At 32.9% G+C, this 19,417-nt stretch overlaps 1 protein-coding gene across 1 annotated transcript in view; it reads right to left on the bottom strand.

Moving 5' to 3' along the window:
- SPATA1 (spermatogenesis associated 1) overlaps positions 1-19,417 on the bottom strand; it is a 40,225-nt gene that overhangs the window by 12,761 nt on the left and 8,047 nt on the right. The window contains 5 exon segments of the mRNA XM_008571629.1: positions 8,436-8,493; positions 9,240-9,354; positions 15,778-16,006; positions 16,098-16,151; positions 18,987-19,104. Coding sequence (XP_008569851.1) covers positions 8,436-8,493; positions 9,240-9,354; positions 15,778-16,006; positions 16,098-16,151; positions 18,987-19,104 — 574 coding nt within the window.

Genomic DNA, 19,417 nt, shown 5'->3' with positions numbered 1-19,417 from the left:
CTTTCTCATGCTGCATCCAGTCTCTCCACTCCACTATTATTTGGACATTATACACAGGCACTTCAAAGTTAAAATTAAAAAAACAAAAAGACCCATTTTCTTTCCAAACATGATTTTCTTCCAAGATTTCTGGTCTCAGTTACTTGTTATGATAACTTTTTAAATTTTCTTTGATGGGTATTGATTTTTTTTCATCTTGAGTCAATTTTTATATTTGTTTAGAAAATTGGTGATTATATGACATTTTCAAAATTTTAGCATAGAGTTTTTATTCTCATGTCTTCTCTCCTCATTGTTTGTGTTTATATTGCCTTTATCTTTCCTAGTTTTTGTGTTTCTACCCTTTTTTGATAAACTACCTCAAGCCTTACCATGGTGATGTTTCTCCACTATCACTTTATAGAATTGTTTTCAATTCTGCTAGAGTTTTTACTTCTGTAATTCATTAGTTTCTACTTTTATCTTCATTAAGTTCTTATTCCTATTTTGTTTACTATTATTTTTCTATTTTATTTTACTAAGATGTAGTTTCCACAACATAATGGCAACCACCTAAATTAGAATCTCTCCACACATCCTCCCAACTACCATAAAAAAAAGGCAAATAAAATCACCCATAATGTAGGCCTACAGCATAACTAGGACACAGAATCCTTTAATTTACATGTAAGTGTGCAAATAAAGACTCTAGACCAGAGTGAAGTCAGGAGCCCACATCTGAGCAGAGTCAGATGTGGACTATGTATCAGAGGGGGCTCTACGTACGCATAGATAACATAGAAAGATCAAACAAGGTTTTAGTTTGGAAGGAAAGGACCCCACCTAGAGTGGAGAAATACTGACAGCAAGAAGACCTGGCAGATAGATCAAAGGACTATCGAGGAGGGATCCAAAAGAAAAGTCTTGAAAAAATGTAGACAGCCAGAGGGAGTAATCACAGGAAGACATAGCTTCTGGGAGAGAGGAAAATGCTTTGGAAGGGAGAGGTGTCCCTTAAGGGCTAGTTTGGCAAGAGAAAAGAAGAAAATGGCCAAGATAACAGCTCCATTGAATTAAGTTAGTAGAAAAATATCCAAAGAAAACAAATCCCTTCCTCCAAAGGCCCCATTTATTTTAAAAAAGAGAACAAAAAGAATAAATAACTGTATTTCATTATAGCAACAGAAGAGGGTGCTCCTGATTTAAGAAACAGAATAAGCCACCCAAACACCACTCCCTGTTCCTTTATAGGAACACCTGTTATTACTGGTACAGAAAAACCCAACACAAATGAACATCAACAAAATCTACAAATAATCTACCATCCAGGTAGCTACTTATTTAGAAAACCTCAAAACTGAGAGCTAAAATCAAAACAAGAACCACCACGAAGTAGAGAAAAACATTACAATACTCTCAACATGGAATAAATATAATTACGCAAGTCTTCATGGATATCAATGAACAACATAGAACAGAAATTTTAAAACTCAGAATAAAAATGGAAAAACAACAGGAAGATATGAAATGGAAGTTGGCCAAACTCAAGAAAGAAATTAAGAGGAAAATCAGTCTCAGAAATGAATAAATTAGCAGGTGTCCAAGGGAGAATAGAGATGACCAAAAATACAGTAAGGATAATAAAGAACAGAAATAAAAGGAGCCAAGAAAAACTTAAATAAAACAGTAAAATACAACTGAAAGTGGTGGATATAAAAGGTAAAGAAAATCTAAGATAAGACTAATTGTGGTCCCTGAAAAAGGAAAAACAAAACAATGGAACAGATCTACTATTTAAAATTTTAATTTTAGAAAACATTCTTGTAATAAAAGAAGTCTTGATTTTTATACCGAAAGAGCCCCACAGAGTACCTAGAAAAACTGACCTAGAATTCTCAACTGAGGTATAGCCTTTTAAAACTATTATTACACATTAAAGGAATCCTCTGACCTTCCAGGCAAAAATATATGTCAGTTAACAAAGAAAAGAAAACCAAGTTGGCATCACACTTTAGTAACATACTCATAAAAAGCAAGACATCAATAGAGCAACATTTTAAAGAATATCAATGGAAATAAGCCAAGAATTTTAAAGCCAATCAAGCTATCCTTCAAGTATCAAGCCTCTAGAGCAGGAATTAGCCAGCTTTTTCTGTAAAGGTCTGTAGAGTAAATAAATATATGTTGGGAAAATAGAATAGTTTGGTCAGGGCCCTCGCCTCAGGTCCAGTTGGGTATGGTTCAGCATCCTTTGTAAGCAAATTGTGTGTGTGTGTGGAGTTAGTGTGTATGTGCGCCAATGTATCTTTTTAGTTTTGTTGCTATTCTTATGTTCTTCTAGAGAGAAGAGAGAGAGTGAGAGAAAGAAAGAAAGTTTTAGTGAAGCAGACAGGCGGGTGTCTGCTGTTACCTAGCTCATAGACCTGCGTGAAGGGGTCTGGTGACCCAGCCTGGTGTATGAAGGGTTTGTGACCCAGTCTGGACAATGGACTTGAGGGGTCTGGGAGCACCAGACCCTGCCCTAGCTCGGCAATTGGCCCAGTTGTGCAGGATTACCAGCATATAAAAGAGCCCGACAACTAGCGTGGTCGTGTAGCTAGACAATTGGTGTCACAAACAGGATTAAGAGCACTACAATTGGCTATGTCGACAGGATTCCAGGCCTTAGCGTAGCTCAACAATATGTATGGGACACATATGGTCTCTGTTAAATATTCTTTTTTTTTCTTGTTTACAACTCTTTGAAAATATAAAAAAATACTCAGCTCACAGGCTTTCCTAGACAGGCTTGCAGGCCATAGTTTGCCCATTACTGCTATAGAGAAAGTTTTAAATGTGTAAGAACTAAGGGAATATTATACTTGGGAGCTTTTCCTACCATGAGTTGAGCTTCATCCAACCAAGAGATAACTGAAAATTTCTGCAAAAGAAGTGGCATTTAAGTGTTGAACATGTATGAGGATACTTCCAAAAGTTCATGGAAAGATTTGTATTCTGTTTTTCTACTAACTTTGCAGTACCCTCATATAATTATGGATCTGAGACTAAAACAAAGGTGAAGGGATAAGACTAGGAAGAATAGTAACAAAAATGTTACATTATTTGACAAAGGAGAAATAACACAACTAAAAATAAATGAGAGGATAAGGGAGGAAAAATGGTGAAAGTAGAGCAAGTTTTCTGATTATAAAAAGTAGGAGTCACAGGATAATTTTAGAGTTAACAAACCAAAAGCAGAAGCATAAATTTTTTTAAAAAAGGAAAAAAGAGGAACCAAGAATACTAGTATAAATGTATTACTATAAAGGTAAACACTAGAACAAAAATACTAACCTTCCTAAATACCTCAAAGACAAAAAGAAACGAATAAATCACATAGTCAAAGACATCCCGTAACTGTAACTAAATAACATGGCAAATCTTAGACTAAACATATCGATCCTATCAATTATGTACATAGACATAACTCATTTACTAAATAAAAAAGATTTCAGACTGGCTCGCAAAGCAAAACCCAACTCTACTCTGTACATAAGACATATACCTAAAATAAAGCATTTCAGAAAGGCTAAACAAAAGGAGGGGGTGGGGAATGGGTGTATACCAGATAAATGCAAACAAAAAGAAGGCAGAGTATCTTGATACAATAAGGAAGAATTCAGGCCAAAAATGCACTAAAATGAGTCAAAGAAGGACACTTTGTAATGAAAATATAATATTTACATAAAAACAACTCTGTGCCAAATAACACATAGAAAACCTACATAAAGCAGAAACCATAGGAGACGCAAGGATAAATAGTAACACATGAATAAAAGCACACTCTAACACACCATTCTCAGTTCAATAATATGTAATACTTACACAATGTATTCAGCAAGGCAGACCACAGACAAGCCATAAACTAGGGAAAATATGAGACTATCTTTTCCACAGTATATTAAAAACTCTTTCTAATCAGAAATAAATGGAAGACAACCCAATAGAAATACTTGAACAGGTAATTCCCGCCCTCCCCCCCAAGGGGTTATCAAATTGGGGTCTATAAAATATAAAACATGATTAACTTTATGGGTAATGAGAGAAATTAAAATTCAAAACACAGTGAAATAACATTAAACACCCATCAGATTGCCAAACATTTTAAAGTAAGAAGACAGCATGTGTTACTGACAGTGCAGACCAACAGGAAATCTCTTGGATTCCTAGTGGTAGTGTAAATTTCTACAATCATTTTGGAACACAATTTGGAATCATTTAATTAAGTTATAAATAGGCATTTCAGCAATTCTAGACACTTATCATTCACTGTGGCCATAACTTTTGAATGAGACGCCGCAACAAGAATAGCAAAAGCCAATTTGGAATCATTTAATTAAGTTATAAATAGGCATTTCAGCAATTCTAGACACTTATCATGCACTGTGGCCATAACTTTTGAATGAGACGCCGCAGCAAGAATAGCAAAAGTCGCAACAAGAATAGCAAAAGCTTTTTTTCCTTCTCCACAATTTCACAGATAGAAGATTCATTCTTACCATATATCTTAGCAACCTAAGCAAACAATTTTTTTTCTTTCCTTATTAAGAACTTCTTCACCTTTTCACTTAAAGGAAGCACTTTACGGCTTCTCTTTGGCATAACAATTGCAGTATCACTACTCTTGTGCTTTGGGGCCATTATTAAGTAAAATAAGGGGATTACTTGAACCCAAGCACTGCAATATCATGACAGTCAATCTGATAACTGAGCTGGCTGCCAAGTGACTAAAGGGCAGGTAGCATATACAGCATGGATATGCTGGACAAAGGGGTGATTCATGTCCTGGATGGCACAGAGAAGGATGACAGGAGATTTCATCATGTTACTCAGAACGGTGCACAATTAACTTATTCATTGTTTGTTCCTGGAATTTTCCATTTACTATTGCTGGACTGAAGTTGACCATGGGTAACTGGAACCTCAGAAAGCAAAACTGTAGATAAGGGGGGTCCTGCTAGTATATAGTAAAATGCTGTAAATTGCCTTCTGCCACTCTGGGTTCCTGTCTTCTCTAAGCTAATCAAGAAATACCTTCCCATCTTCATTCCAGGCCACATAAAACAGCCACTATATGCTTTTTCAAGAATGCCGGGCATTCCAATATATTCTTCAATGCTTGGTTAAAGGGGATAGGATGAATCCTTTCAATATTTTATCTCCCAACATCTTTGGGTTTCTTGCTCTACTTTTTAAACAAGAAATTTCTAGCATTCTAAATTTACTTAGTATAAGCCACCATATGAGGGTACTTCAAAAAGTTAATATTATATTTCAATTCTATTTTTCCACAAACTTTTTGAAGTACCTTTGCATAGTCCAGAGTGCTTTCAACCTGTTTTGTCAATTTAGCAAACTGTTTTTACCACTTGCAACTGCTTGAATTAGCACATTAAATCCAGAATCTCTGATAAATGTATCCATATAATTAAACTTGAACCAATCTAAAGTTATATTCCTTCATTCCTGGTCTGAATCTATCCCAATAATATTCCTCTAAGTTTCTACTGGCATAAATTAGCAAAATATTGCCAAGTGTTTGCAATAATCAGTCTGAGATTCTCATTTTTAAGAGTTTGTTGCCCATACCTTACTTTCTGTACCAGATAGTGAATCAGTTCAGTGCACGTTTAAGAAGGAAGGAATTTAATACAGGAAATTAAATATATCAGAAAGACCAAAGGAACAGGTTCTAGGCATAGTCTCCTGTAATTAATGACTTTTCTATTAGCAAAGTTACTATCTTTGAGGCTATCACTTCAGTGCACGTTTAAGAAGGAAGGAATTTAATACAGGAAATTAAATATATCAGAAAGACCAATGGAACAGGTTCTAGGCATAGTCTCCTGTAATTAATGACTTTTCTATTAGCAAAGTTACTATCTTTGAGGCTATCACTAGAATTATGCTGAAAGCAAGAAGCCATTGTTACTGCCATTATCGCTTCTCACACTCAGAAAGCTGAAGGAAAAAAAAAATACTTAATTCATAAAAAAAAAAAAGAAAGAGTAAAACTGTTATTTACAGATAACATGATTGTGTATGTAGAAAGTCCTAAAGAATCTACAAAAATATGTAATAGAACTTAATGGAATTTAGCAAAATCTCAAGAGACAAGTTCAATGTATAAAAATCAATTATATTTCTTGTTCAGAACAAGTAAATGTATAGAGACAGGAAGTAGATTATTATTTGCCTGAAGTGGAGGATGAAGGAAAATGGGGAGTGACTGCTAATGCGTACGGGGTTTCTTTCTTGGTTTTCTTTTATTTTCATTGATAAAAATGTTCTAAAACTGACAGTGATGATGGTTGCACAACTGCGAATATACTAAAACCATTGAATTGTATATTTTAAATGGGTGAATTGTATGGCATGTGAGGTATACCTAAATAAAACTTTTATTTTTTAAAATCAAAAATAACTCATTATATTTCTAAAAATTAGCAGCAATTAGAAAATAAAAATTTTAAATAACATTTATAGAAGCTTCGAAATACCAAATACCTAGAAATAAATGTAACAAAAGATGTGTACAAGCATTATACCAAAACCACAAACGTTGCTGAGAGAAGAAACTAATGACCTAAATAAATGGAGGTCTATATAATGTTCATGGACTGGAAGACTCAATACAGTTAGGTTATCAATTCTCCTCCCAAATTGATGGACAGATTCAAGGTGGTTCCAATAAAAATTCCAAGTGGTCTTTTGGTAAGAAACTGATAAGCTGATTCTAAAATTTATATGAAAACACAAAGAATCTAGAATAGCGAAACAATCTTAAAAAGAATAAAGTTGGAAGTCTTACACTATATAATGAGAACTACTAATACAAAGCCTTAGTAATGCAGATTGTATAGTATTGGCATAAGGATAAAAGATCATTGAGCAAAAGGGGGAAGCCAGAAATTGTCCTAGACCTAGAATTAGTTGATGGGAAAAATAAAGTCTCAACAAATGGTTTGGGAACAACTGGATATCTGATGAAAAAACTAAACCTTAATCCCAACCTCACTCTGTACATGAAACTTTGTGATGTGGTGGCTCTCTTCAAATTGCCTCTATTTTCACAAAGAAAAATTATCACAGAAAATGCAAGAGAAAGGAAGTATGATGATTTGAAGAGAAGGTAAGACAGAGTTGTTTAGACAAGTAGTAATGGATTAGGAAAATATAGTATACTTGTCGGCAGAATTAAAGACTCATTTGAGATTTGTGGTTTGGGTTTTTGAGAGGGTTTTGACAAATGAGTATAAACTTGTAACCATGGAAAAGTTAATGTAACCTTCTGTGTTTTAGTGTCCTTATCTGAAAATGGGGATAACAGTACCTTCTCGCCCTCTTCAAAGAGTTGTTAAATTAAATGAGTTAACATAAAGCACTTAGAACAGTGATTGGCTCAATAAATGCTACCTAACTGGTTGTTGCTATATCATTATTATTATTTAGATAGGTAGTTATTATAGTGGTTAAGAGTATGAACTCTAGAGCCAGTTTAAAACTCTTAGGATCTAATCCCAGCTTCAGTATTTACAAGTTACATGTACAACCTGGGCAACCCATTGAAACTTACTGTGCCTCAGTTTCCTCCTTTGTAAAAGGGAGATGGTAAAACCATAACCTACTTCATAGGGTTTTTTTCCCTTCACAGGGGATTAAATGAGTCAATATGTTTAAAATACTTAGAATAGTGCCTGATAGTTGGTACTCATTGTTAGCTATTATCAAAACTGGTATTGTTATCATCTTAAGAATGTCCTAAATACATCCAATAAATACTTGCAAAAATCTCCCAGACTCCCCATCATTTCTTGAGAATAAACTGGTGATTTGAAGAGTGTTCATTAATTCCTTTAAACCATTGTTATTCAGATTAGGTAGTATATCCAAGGTCATACAGCCAGTAACTAGTAACTGGTAGCAAATAATTAACCACTCGACACGCTATAGATGTCTCTTCTGAAGAGCTGAGTTAATCAAGTACAGGTATAAATGTATGAAATTATAAATTAGCTATTAAGGCTGCCAGTTAAATGAAGGTTGGTGTACCTTAAAACTAGTAATAAAATTTGAGAAGATAATCCAAAAAGGTGTTGGTAGCTAACTTCTCCCCTCACCGCATTTCATTCAGGCATATTGTTTGCTCACTCACAAATGCAGAAACAAAAATTGGACTATCATTAACAATAGTGATATTAGAAGTATAATTCCAGAAAACTTAGACATTTTAATCTGCATTTTCCTTTCAATTCTTTTTGAGGGGGTGGCTGGCCGGTACTGGGATCTGAACCCTTGATCTTGATATTATAACACTGTGCTCTACCCAACTGAGGTAACTGGCAGCCCTTTATTTTAATTTTAATATAAATATTATGTTGCAATACCATATTTAAACAAAAATTTTAAAATCATACCTGATGGTTCTGTCTTATACTGAGAGTCATATCATCTCCACTTTTCCAAAGGAACTGACTTAAAGGGAATGACAGATTTGAAAGTGATATTAAAATATGATTCCATGAATATTAGCTTTTCATATTTTAAATATTTTATTTGATGTTCTGTAAACACAACTATAACATTAAAATTTTTAAAAGTCAGCTTGAGACCCTTATCATTTCTTTTAAACTCATTAATGATCAACATAAACTACATTTAGTATGAGTAATAAATCATATTATATTATAGCTAAATTCAAATCATAGTCTAATGTCTACAGCAATGTAAAATAATGGGAAATTTTAGAAACATATTTTGTTTATAGTTCTTTTGTGAATAATTGCTTATAAAAATCCTTGTCTTAATTTCAAAAGACTGTATGCAAAACTGTTGTCTAAGTATTATAATTTTGAATGAAGTGATACCAATGTGAAACTCAAGAATAGTGATTAGTTTATCTATAACCAAGAATCTAAGAAAGGCAGAAAAATTAGTTCTAATAAAGGAAAACAAAGACATTTTTCTATCATCAGGTTGCTCCTAATGACAAAAAGATATAATAGAAATAAATTTTAAATAAGAAATTATCCCTTACTATAACGGAGAGGAATGTTAGTATGTAACAGTAAAGATCAGACTTAAAGTAATTTGAATTAAAAATATTATTAATTTCACTCATATCTTTGTTCTAATTAAAAGTCCTTATTATAGTACTCTGGATATCTCACTCTTTTTTAGTTTAGATTATGACATGTGAAATCAGCATCTATACTAATTACCTTTTTTTGTTGCTAAAATAATCAGTATTTGAATCTTCCAGTGATCTTGGCAACTCAGAATTTCCAATTTGATTTTTTACAGCCTGGTTTTCTTTTGGAGTGGCTTTTCCCCCAGCTTATGTTGATGTTCACCCATGGCAAATAAAGTTTAGAATATTAAGAAAATACTAAAATAAACTTTTGTTTTTATATGCATATATTATAATTTTGTCCTATGTTCAGAATCCCCATTAACTTTACTATCCCAGATATAAGGCAACAGTTTCCAAAGTGAATTTCAGGAAATATTAGCTTAGATGAAAAGAAAATTCTTTGGTCAATTTAGTTTGGAAAACACTGAATTAAGCAACACTAAACAGGAACATACCCCCCTACATACACATATACATATGTACATACACACACATATAAACTCCTACTGCAGGATTTCTGTCTCTATATACAACATGAATCTGCAAGAGGGGGTAAGTTAGGTTTTATTCAAAGTTGACTGTCTTCAGAAACCTTTTGCCAAAGCATCTTCTGAAATAGTGCTCTGAAGAACCTTCTCTGGAAAATACTGGTATAAATACAGAGCACAAAATATCATTTGTTATTTCACATATATTTTCATTTATAAAATCTTCCTTCATTTTAACAGAATTTCTCCATATAGAAAAATTACACTATCTTTAAAACATTAACAGTGATGTTCTACATAATCTATAAGAACAAAAGATCCAGGAACCTGGCAGTGCTAACACAGATTTTTTTTTTCCTTTTTTTCTTTTTTTAAGAAAAAATAAAATGAGTTAAATTAATATTTGAAAAGTCATTTTAAAAACACTGCCACAATATCTTGCAACCTGAAGCCCATACTGGTTTAATTTAAGTTTGGCTGCTACCATTTATGTCCCAGCTAGCATCAGAATAGTCATTTAAGGACAACAAACAGGGATTTTCTATAAGATCTATTTAATGCAAAATGAACAAATATTAGATATAACAGCAATTTAAACACTAGTAGTAAAATACCACACCCCCTATCTAATCAAAAAAAGAACAGTGCAAAACAGCAGATTCCAAGTTACATTTTGATAGGGATGTAGGACATGTAACTGTTATTCCTAGTAACATCTTAGAAGCATAGTGTACCACACCATGTAATAATGGTACAACTTAATAACAAAAAGAAAGCAGGCCTATTTACTTTTGAAAAAATCGTAATACAGTGCTGGTCGTTTTCTCTGTTGGTTAGAACACAGTGTTATAACACCAAGGTCAAGGGTTCAGATCCCTGTACCAGTCAGTTGCCAAAAAATAAAAATAAAAAAATCATAATACAATGTTTTGAGAACTATAATAGATAAACATATAAAATATCATAGATTCACAGAAAAGGGAGTGATAACCATGAAACTAAGTTCAAAGAAGACAGTAAGAGGAATTTAAGCAAAGAAAATAGTGTGTGCAAGGTGCAGAGCACTAATAATGTACATAGCATTTTTATCAACAGCGAAAAGTTCAGCATGACTCTAGCACAGTGTTGTAAAGCATAGGCTTTAGTCAAACATACAAGAGCTAGAGTTCAGGCATTGACACAGGAGGTATGACTTCAGGTAAGTTATTTCTCTAACTTCAGTTTCCTTATCTCTAAAGTGGCATAGTACCTGTAAAGTACCTAGCACTTTGTCCAATCCTTAGAAATCTCTTTACTTCGAGTTCTGATCTCTATCCCACTGCCATTTTCCTATTTCAGGTCTTTATTACCTAAGTCTGTTTTCCACATTGTCACCTAACTTGTTTTTCTAGAGCTGAAATCTTAATCATGCCACTCCTGTTAAAAACTTCAGATGGCTTCCCAGTGCCTGCTAAATTCCTTAGCTTTGCAAGCAAGGCTCTTACAGCCTAAGTCCCTGCCTACCTCTTCAGAAGTACCAGTTCATGGTACTTCTCTCTCCCCTCTCTACCCCCATATTGTAATAATAGTATTATTATTAATAATAGCAAAAATTTATTGAACCAACTACCACATTAAGTAAATCCTGAAAGCTCCATTTATATCATGATCTACATGAAGGAAGCCTTCTGTAGGTAGATGAACAATCTACATGGCCAAATGCTGCAACCTTAGATTATAGTATGAAGGGTTCTCTAAGTCATCTCAAGGAGCTCAGATTTCAAGTAGTGATCAATGAGTCTTTTTAAAGCAAGGAGATAAATAATCCAATTTGTAACAAGAAGAATGATGCTGACAGCACTATAAGAGACCATAAGCAAGGAAGGAGGCTAGACAAGATGGTTTCTAAGGTTCCTTAACCCTAAGAATCTATTAATTCTGCAATAATAATAATTTCAAATCTTAAAGTCTGAGATGGAAGAATGATGAAACCAAAGAAAAGCCAAGGAAGTGTACTGAGTTGGGGCAATGATAGAGTCAGGAATTAAATGGGTTAAAGTTGAGGCATGTCATAAATGTAGAGATGTGTAGCACAGACCCATGGGAAAGAACAGAAGATAACAATATGTAAAATATGTAAAAATGGGTAAAGCAATACTCCTTTTCTCCCTTTTAAAATTATTTGAAAAACATAAACTGTGCATATTATCACCAGTCATAGTTTTCCAAAGAGGGGATGACTCAGATTTGAAAGGAGAATGAATAGAGTAAAATAAGAACGAATAGGGAGAATGAATTGGGTAGGTCATAAAATAGAAAATGATCACAGATCTGCTAATCTGCACAAAATAGACTAACAAGGTATTTTCAAATGAATTCCTTCTTGTTAACTACAAAGTAATGCAGATAAAGTTTCTTATTATAGCATAAACACATATACTATAAACTCAAGTAAAATGTTGTTACCAATGAGCCAAAATATACTATATAGTTGGAAAAATTCTCAAATGAATTCCTTCTTGTTAACTACAAAGTAATGCAGATAAAGTTTCTTATTATAGCATTAAACACATATACTATAAACTCAAGTAAAATGTTGTTACCAATGAGCCAAAATATACTATATAGTTGGAAAAATCCCAAATAGTATTATTTGGTCAATATCATTTGGTCAAGTATAAAGATGTTGACTCTGCTGTTTGTTATTAAAAACTGGCTCATTCATAAAAATTTCTGAGAGTAAAATAAAAGAACAGCAAGATGTACAATTCAAAAATATTTAATAATATAAACATTACATAAAAACATCTGGAATTACTTAAAAGCATATTACCTACATTCTCCTCAAACTTCAATATCATAAATTTATTCTCTAAGTTGTCACATATTTCAGAAGGAATAGCATGTTATCATTTTTGAACTACTATAGTTATTACCTAAGAACATAGTAGGTGATCATTATACACTATTGACTCATTGATATAGCTATATTAAGATAGTTATTAGTTTTCAACAAACATTTATTCAGCACTATGTTCTAGGCACTGTGCATGACTGTTGAGTATGTAGCAATAAATCCTTGTCCTCAAAGAGTTTACAATGTTTATGAAAATAATTATTTAGAAACTGGATTGCTCTCCAAAAGAATGGCAAATAAACCAGACAGCAAATAAAAGTTAAAACCAAGAGTATTGAAAAAATTATTTATATTTGTGATTTTTATCCGTAAACACTTATAAAAAAGCATTTTTACATATTTTATTAAATGTATCAATTTTGAGCCTCACGATAAAGAGTAATAATATTGAATGGGAAATTTCCAGGCCAGATATACAAAAAATATTAAGCTACAGTGAATAAAACATGTCAGTACTTGTTCAGAGGATAAATACATTGAACAGAGCAGAGTCTAAAAGTTGTCATATAGAAATTTAGTGTGTGGTAAAGATGTCATCTGAAATCAGTAGGGAAGCAATGAATGGATATTCTGGGATAACTGGATCGATACACATTGGAAGAAATAAATCTATACTGCATCACTCTTTATATCAAACAAATTCAGGAAGCTTAAAGAATTAAATGTGAAAAATAAAAAATTCAAGTCATTCATCATCAAATATTCACCTATATTTTCTTTAAAACCAAGAGTGGCAAAGCCCTTTCTAAATATGACATCCAAGTCAGAAACCATAAAGAAAAAGTGTACAATTTTGATCACATAAAAACTATATTAATCTACAAACTGGAAAAGTGTTTATAACTATGCAAAAAGCTTTTACAAATCAAACTCAGACATGAAAACTTAAACACAAAACAGAAAAAGGGTAAAAATAAAAAATTCATGAAAGATATATAACTGCCTGATAAACATATTAAAAGATGTTCAACCTCACTAGGAATCAAAAAATTGCTAAAAGTGGAAAAGTTGAAAGCATATTTTTCCCACCAAAATGGCAAAACTTTTAAAGACTGATAATATTTCAGTGTTAGAGTGCATATATTTTGCATTCTTGCACACTACTAGAGAAATCTGGCAATTAGCATGAAAAATTTTAAGAAACTGCACAACTATCATCAATAAATTGCAGTGTACATATGGAAAAAAAAATGAAGGACTCCTACCTCACACCACATATAAAAATTAATTCCTAGTAGATGAATGAGCCAAACCACAAAATCTTTGCATACCATATGATGTTAAGGCAAGCCATAAAGCAAGATAATACAGGACCTTTTTTCATGATCTTGCAGTAGAAAGGGGATTTTAAAATAAGACATCAATAATACTAACCATAAAAGAAAATGCTGATAAATTTAACTATATTAACATTTAAAAACTGTAGTTCTGCTTCTGCTTAGGATATAGAAAGCCAAAAGAGTGGTCCCACCTGAACCAGGAGAAAAAGTTAGATAATCTATAAAATGATATTTTTTCTCAAATTCATCACAGAGTTGATACTGCAAAGTTGAGAGTGCAGCGCTGGGAGCGCAGCGACACTCCCACTGCGGGTTCGGATCCTATATAGGAATGGCCGATGCACTCACTGGCTGAGCGCGGTGCGGGTGACACCACACCAAGGGTTGCGATCCCCTTACCGGTCATGAAAAAGACAAAAAAAAAAAAAAAAAGAGTTTGTATGTGACCTCGTTTTTCATCTTTTTTGTTTTGTTTTGGTGACTGGCTGGTAAGGGGATCTGAAACCTTGATATTGGTGTCACCATCACCACTCTCTCCAAAGTGAACTAACTGACCAGCCTCCCCTCATTTTTTGAAAAATAAAAAATACATATTACATACAACAACTGAGAAAAATAGCTGGAAGAATATACACCAAAATACTAACAGAAGCTATCTCTGGATGGTGGAATTATTGTTAATCATTGTTTTCTTCTTTATACTTACTGATGTTTCTAGAACTTTTAAAAATGAGCTTATACTGGCCTCTCATTTATAGTATTATTATTTTTTTTTGGAATAAAGCACCAAGAAATTAATACCATTTAAAAATTACCCTTGCACTGAATTCATAGAATTAAAAACTCCCACCAAAGTTTTTTGGGGGTTTTGTGCAAGTAGCATAGTTCGGGAATTTGGCCAGTAGCCCAGGGTGTGAAACATGACATTACTCATAACTTTATGCAGCGCAATTGCCCACTTCATTAGCCACTTGACCTTGTACTGTTCAGGAATATTGGGATTCCACTCTGAATTTTTGCTTCCTTACTATTTTTTTCCTTTAGCCTTTAAGTGATTATTATGACTGGAAAGCAGAGACATGCCCAGATAAAGAAGGGAAAGACTCTCATTGAGCATCTCACTGGCATTAAGTAATAAACAGTAAATATTAAATGTGTCTAAGATTAAAGAAAGTGTTACATTTCGAACATCGCTGGGTACAGCATAAATTTTGAACACAAGAAATATCATTGGTTAAAAATTAGTATATTCTGCAGCTACAGCAGATGGTGTAATTAGTTTTGGGGGGATTCATTTCATTTATAAACATTTAGAAAGTATATCTGTTTTTTCTTCACGGTTTATTTCCTTAAGTAATATGGTAAAAAAGTTGAACAGATTTTTTTCTATTGATTCTTAGAATGTAGCCAGCTTTATTTGTATATTTATGTTTCATATTAATGTAAGCACTTTTTAATTACCTACCACTTTTGAAAAATCAAATTATTAGTAAGTTGATAAGTGTAATCAGATAAAGATTTAAAAATTCTTTCAAATACATATGTCCCCCAACATTAAAATTGTTTTGCTTTGATTTAACACTGTTCCTGGATAAGATCTTTCTGGCCTCTGAACAATACCAAAGTTTTATGCAGTAATGTCTTCCTTTCCCCTCCCCTGTAGCCTTAATTTTATCTGAAACAATTTTATCATAAACGAAGTACAGATGGTAAAGTTGGTAAGTAAAGATTATTTAAGTGCTGTAACCATTTTGATTTTGTTTTTATTTTAACATAGTACTTAAATTGTTTTTTCCTCCCATCTGGCAAAACCTTTTTTCAAATCCCCAGATTGAATTGTAGCTCTCCTGTTGTACTGCATATATCTGTAAGGTTAGGTTTTCCCAGAATTTACCCACAGACCTGATTGCTAAAATATATTATAAAAAACTTCTCTGTGTTTCTCATTCCAGTTAAAATAACTTTCTTTCTGATTTTTGTTAAGAACCTCTTTCAAAGTGTTTTTTAACACACCGGGATCTCTTCCAGGTTCTTCCTTTGACAAAGTAACACTAAGTGGTCTGTGGATTGTTCCATCAACCTCAGCAACACCATTAGTCTGCCGCCCATCTAAAGTAACTGTTGACGAAGCTGAATAAACATTTCCTAAATGGTCCATTATAGGAAGCAAATATAATTCTGGTTGAAGAGCCTAAAACATATAGGAAATTTAAAAAATTAGTTTGTAATTAAGAAACAGTATAAGTTAAAAAATTAGCAGTTTACACTGTCACATTACATACATATGGAGGAGCAAATGATTTGAGCTTCAGCTCTGATTCTTGCTTTTCCTTCACCTGGAAATAAATAAATGAGAAAAAATTAAAGCTTTTGTAATTTTTCAGTTATTTTTACCTCCACTTTTAGTGCAGAAGGCATGTATCTGCGGCATATAAATCAAATTTAAAAGCTAGCAACTGTGTCTAGATTCTAGAAAATGTAAAATATAATCCTATTTCTATTCATTGTATCAAACATAGGAGAAATTCTATGTCATTTAATAATAATGATGATGATTATGGCTATCACTTCCATGAACTATGTGCCAGGTACTACTTTAAGTGTTTTATTCATATTAATTCATTAATCCTCACAACTTGATGTGATAGGCACTAATATTATCTATAGTTTAGAGAAGGAGATTGAGGCAAAGAGAAGTTGAGTAACTTGTCCGAGATTGTATAAATAGGAAGTTTCTAAATTACTATTCAAAACCAGGTAATGTGACTATAGAGTATAATCTTGTAAACTTTATTTCCTATATATTCAACCCATAGAGCTCATTTATTATTCATTTAATTAACAAATATTGAGGGCATACTATATGTGTAGGTAGTATTTCATATGGTGGGGGTACAATGACAAATAAGACAAAATCCCTGCTCTCATGAAGCTTACATTCTACTTGGGAGAGCAGATATTAAATAAATAAATAAACATGACTTAGGACTGTGATCTGTGCTTTATGAAAATAAAAAACAGTGACATAATAAAGAGTAACTTGAAGAAAGAATATCTAAAAACCAGGTGGTCAGGAAAAACCTTTGTGAAAAGATAATACTTGAGCCGAATTATGAAAAGAAGTAGCCAACTGTCCAAAAATCAGGGGTAAGTGATTTCCAGGCAAGTACAAGGACCATAAACCAGAAATGAGTTTGTCATATTTGAGGACCAAAAGAAGATTTTTTGCAGTTAAAGTGTAGAACCAAGGAGAAAATGGTAGTAGGTGAAATCTGAGAGACAACCTGCTCCTTAGGCCCTCCTTATCTCTTGCCTGAACCACTGTAAAAGCCTCCTACCTGAAATCCCTGCTTCTAGTCTCTGCCCACTTCAATGCATCTTTCTCAGGTCCAGTTAATTTTACTAAAGGCTGTGATCATGTCACTCTTTTGCTCAAAAACTCTAAGACTTCAAAATACAAAAAAAAATTCAAACTATTAATACGGCATTCAAGACCTTCAACAAACTACTTTATTGCTTGTTCCCCACTACATCCTTTCACACAATGATCCATTAAAAAAATTAACCACTTATTCTTTCTTAATTGGCTATTTTCTACTTTTGTGCTCATCCTATTTTCTCTGCTCACAAAGCTTTTCCCACCCTTCATCTTTGCAAGACCATTTCTCTTTCAAGATCCAAAGTGATATTGCTTCTTCCTCTAAGTTCTCTACCTCCCTTCTTCTCTTGATGGAAGTAATGAATTTTTCTCTTGAATATACAAAATATGATATTTTATTTATTTATTTTATATATTTTATTTTCACCACTACACTGAACACTCTTTAAGAGCAGGATGCATATGCAATTCTTTTTTCTAGTTTTGTATATAGAAAAACATCAATAAATATTTATTGAAAATAAGATATTAGAAGAATTTTAGAAGTTGACCTTAATTGTCTTTCAAGTCCCTTTCATCCTGGGATTCTGTGATTGATATTTTTTAAATTTACAAATCATGAAAAAGAACAAAAAATTATGAGTTGTTCCTTTTCTTCACTTTTTTTAATTGAAACATAATTGATTGTACATATCTGTGGGGTACAGTGTTGAATATCAATACCCGTGTGCAATATGTGATGCTCAAATCAGGATAATTAGCATATTCAACATTTCACAATGTAATCATTTTTTGTGGCCCTTTACCAATTTCTTGCTAACTTCTTCACTGTTTGAGGAAAAGAAACTTAATGATCAGTAAATCAATATTCTGGCACACTAAATAGAACCCTAATAACAAAAATTTCAAATTTAGCTGCTAATCCCAAGAATCCCACATAGCAGGCTATAGTAGTACTTTGGGGGAAATGTTTATTTTTTTTTCCATTATAATTCATTATTTAATTTGTTCAACGAACACTTCTAAATGCAAAGCACCTTGTTAGGCACTAGTTAAAAACACAATTGAATAAAATAAAGCCCCTTCCCACAAGGATCTACAATCTAATGGTAAAGTTAGATGTTAAACAAATAATCACATAGATAAACACATAATAATTACATAATATGTTAAATAGAGTGAAATAAGAATATTTTGTATTTTAAAGAGTTTAAATATGGAAAATCAGGAAATAAACTTTATGTAGTTATGAGAGACCAGAAACTTTGAGATCTGATGGTTCATTAGATTGGGAATTTCAGCTAGGAATACTCCCTGCTTAGAATATCTTTGCCACTAAATCATAGAAACTACAAATAAGGAGTGTTCAATAGATAATAGCTGACAGCAAAAAAAAAGAAATTTTCAAGCCATATCAAACCAAACAAGTCTAGTTGTGGCCAAGCAATGAGAACCCCATTTTTCTCCAGAACACAAATACTTGTTTAAAACACTTTTAGAAACTATCATTTAAATGGTTAAAATTGTATTACTTATATAATCACATCTTAAATGTCTTCCTTTTTTTCTCAAGGAAATTCACATGCAAAAAACCCTCATCAATTTAGTGCCTGATAACATGCCAATGAGATCCATCTTTCTCATCTATGTGCTCAGTGATATTTTGATTTCACTGTGATTGAGATTACATATCTCATAGAATGTTTAAAAACTGAGTTGATAAGCATTTAACAATCATAATTTGATAGGGATTGCTTTTTATTAATCAGAGAAAAAAAATAAGAAAACTTACCACAGCTAAATTATTTCCAATGCATTTCAGAAATAAAAATTTTTCTGCAACAGCATCTTCTCCAAGAAACTCACCCAGACGCTCCCTCAGGGCTTGTAAAGTAAGTTGAGGAGATACTCTGAAACAATATGAAATTGTCTTGTAATGTAAAACTAAATAGATTTTGTGTATACTAATAATTCAGTAACTTCAGCTATCTCAAACATAAATACAGATTTAATATATGAGATACAGCTTAATATTCTATGTTTCTACATTGCTGGCACTTTGTAGGTTTTCAGTAAATATTTTTTAAAATAAATGGTTAAAAGTCTGCCTTTTGGGGCCGGCCCGGTGGCGCACTGCGCTAGTGCGCCGCTTGGGAAGCGCGGCAGCGCTCCCGCCGAGGGTTCGGATCCCACATACAGACCGGTTCCCGCTCACTGGCTGAG

This window comes from Galeopterus variegatus, unplaced genomic scaffold (assembly GCF_000696425.1).
Source record: "Galeopterus variegatus unplaced genomic scaffold, G_variegatus-3.0.2 Scaffold707, whole genome shotgun sequence".
NCBI lineage: Eukaryota > Metazoa > Chordata > Mammalia > Dermoptera > Cynocephalidae > Galeopterus > Galeopterus variegatus.
The sequence above is the reverse complement of the archived record's forward strand: the minus strand, read 5'-3'. Positions and strand labels throughout refer to the sequence as shown.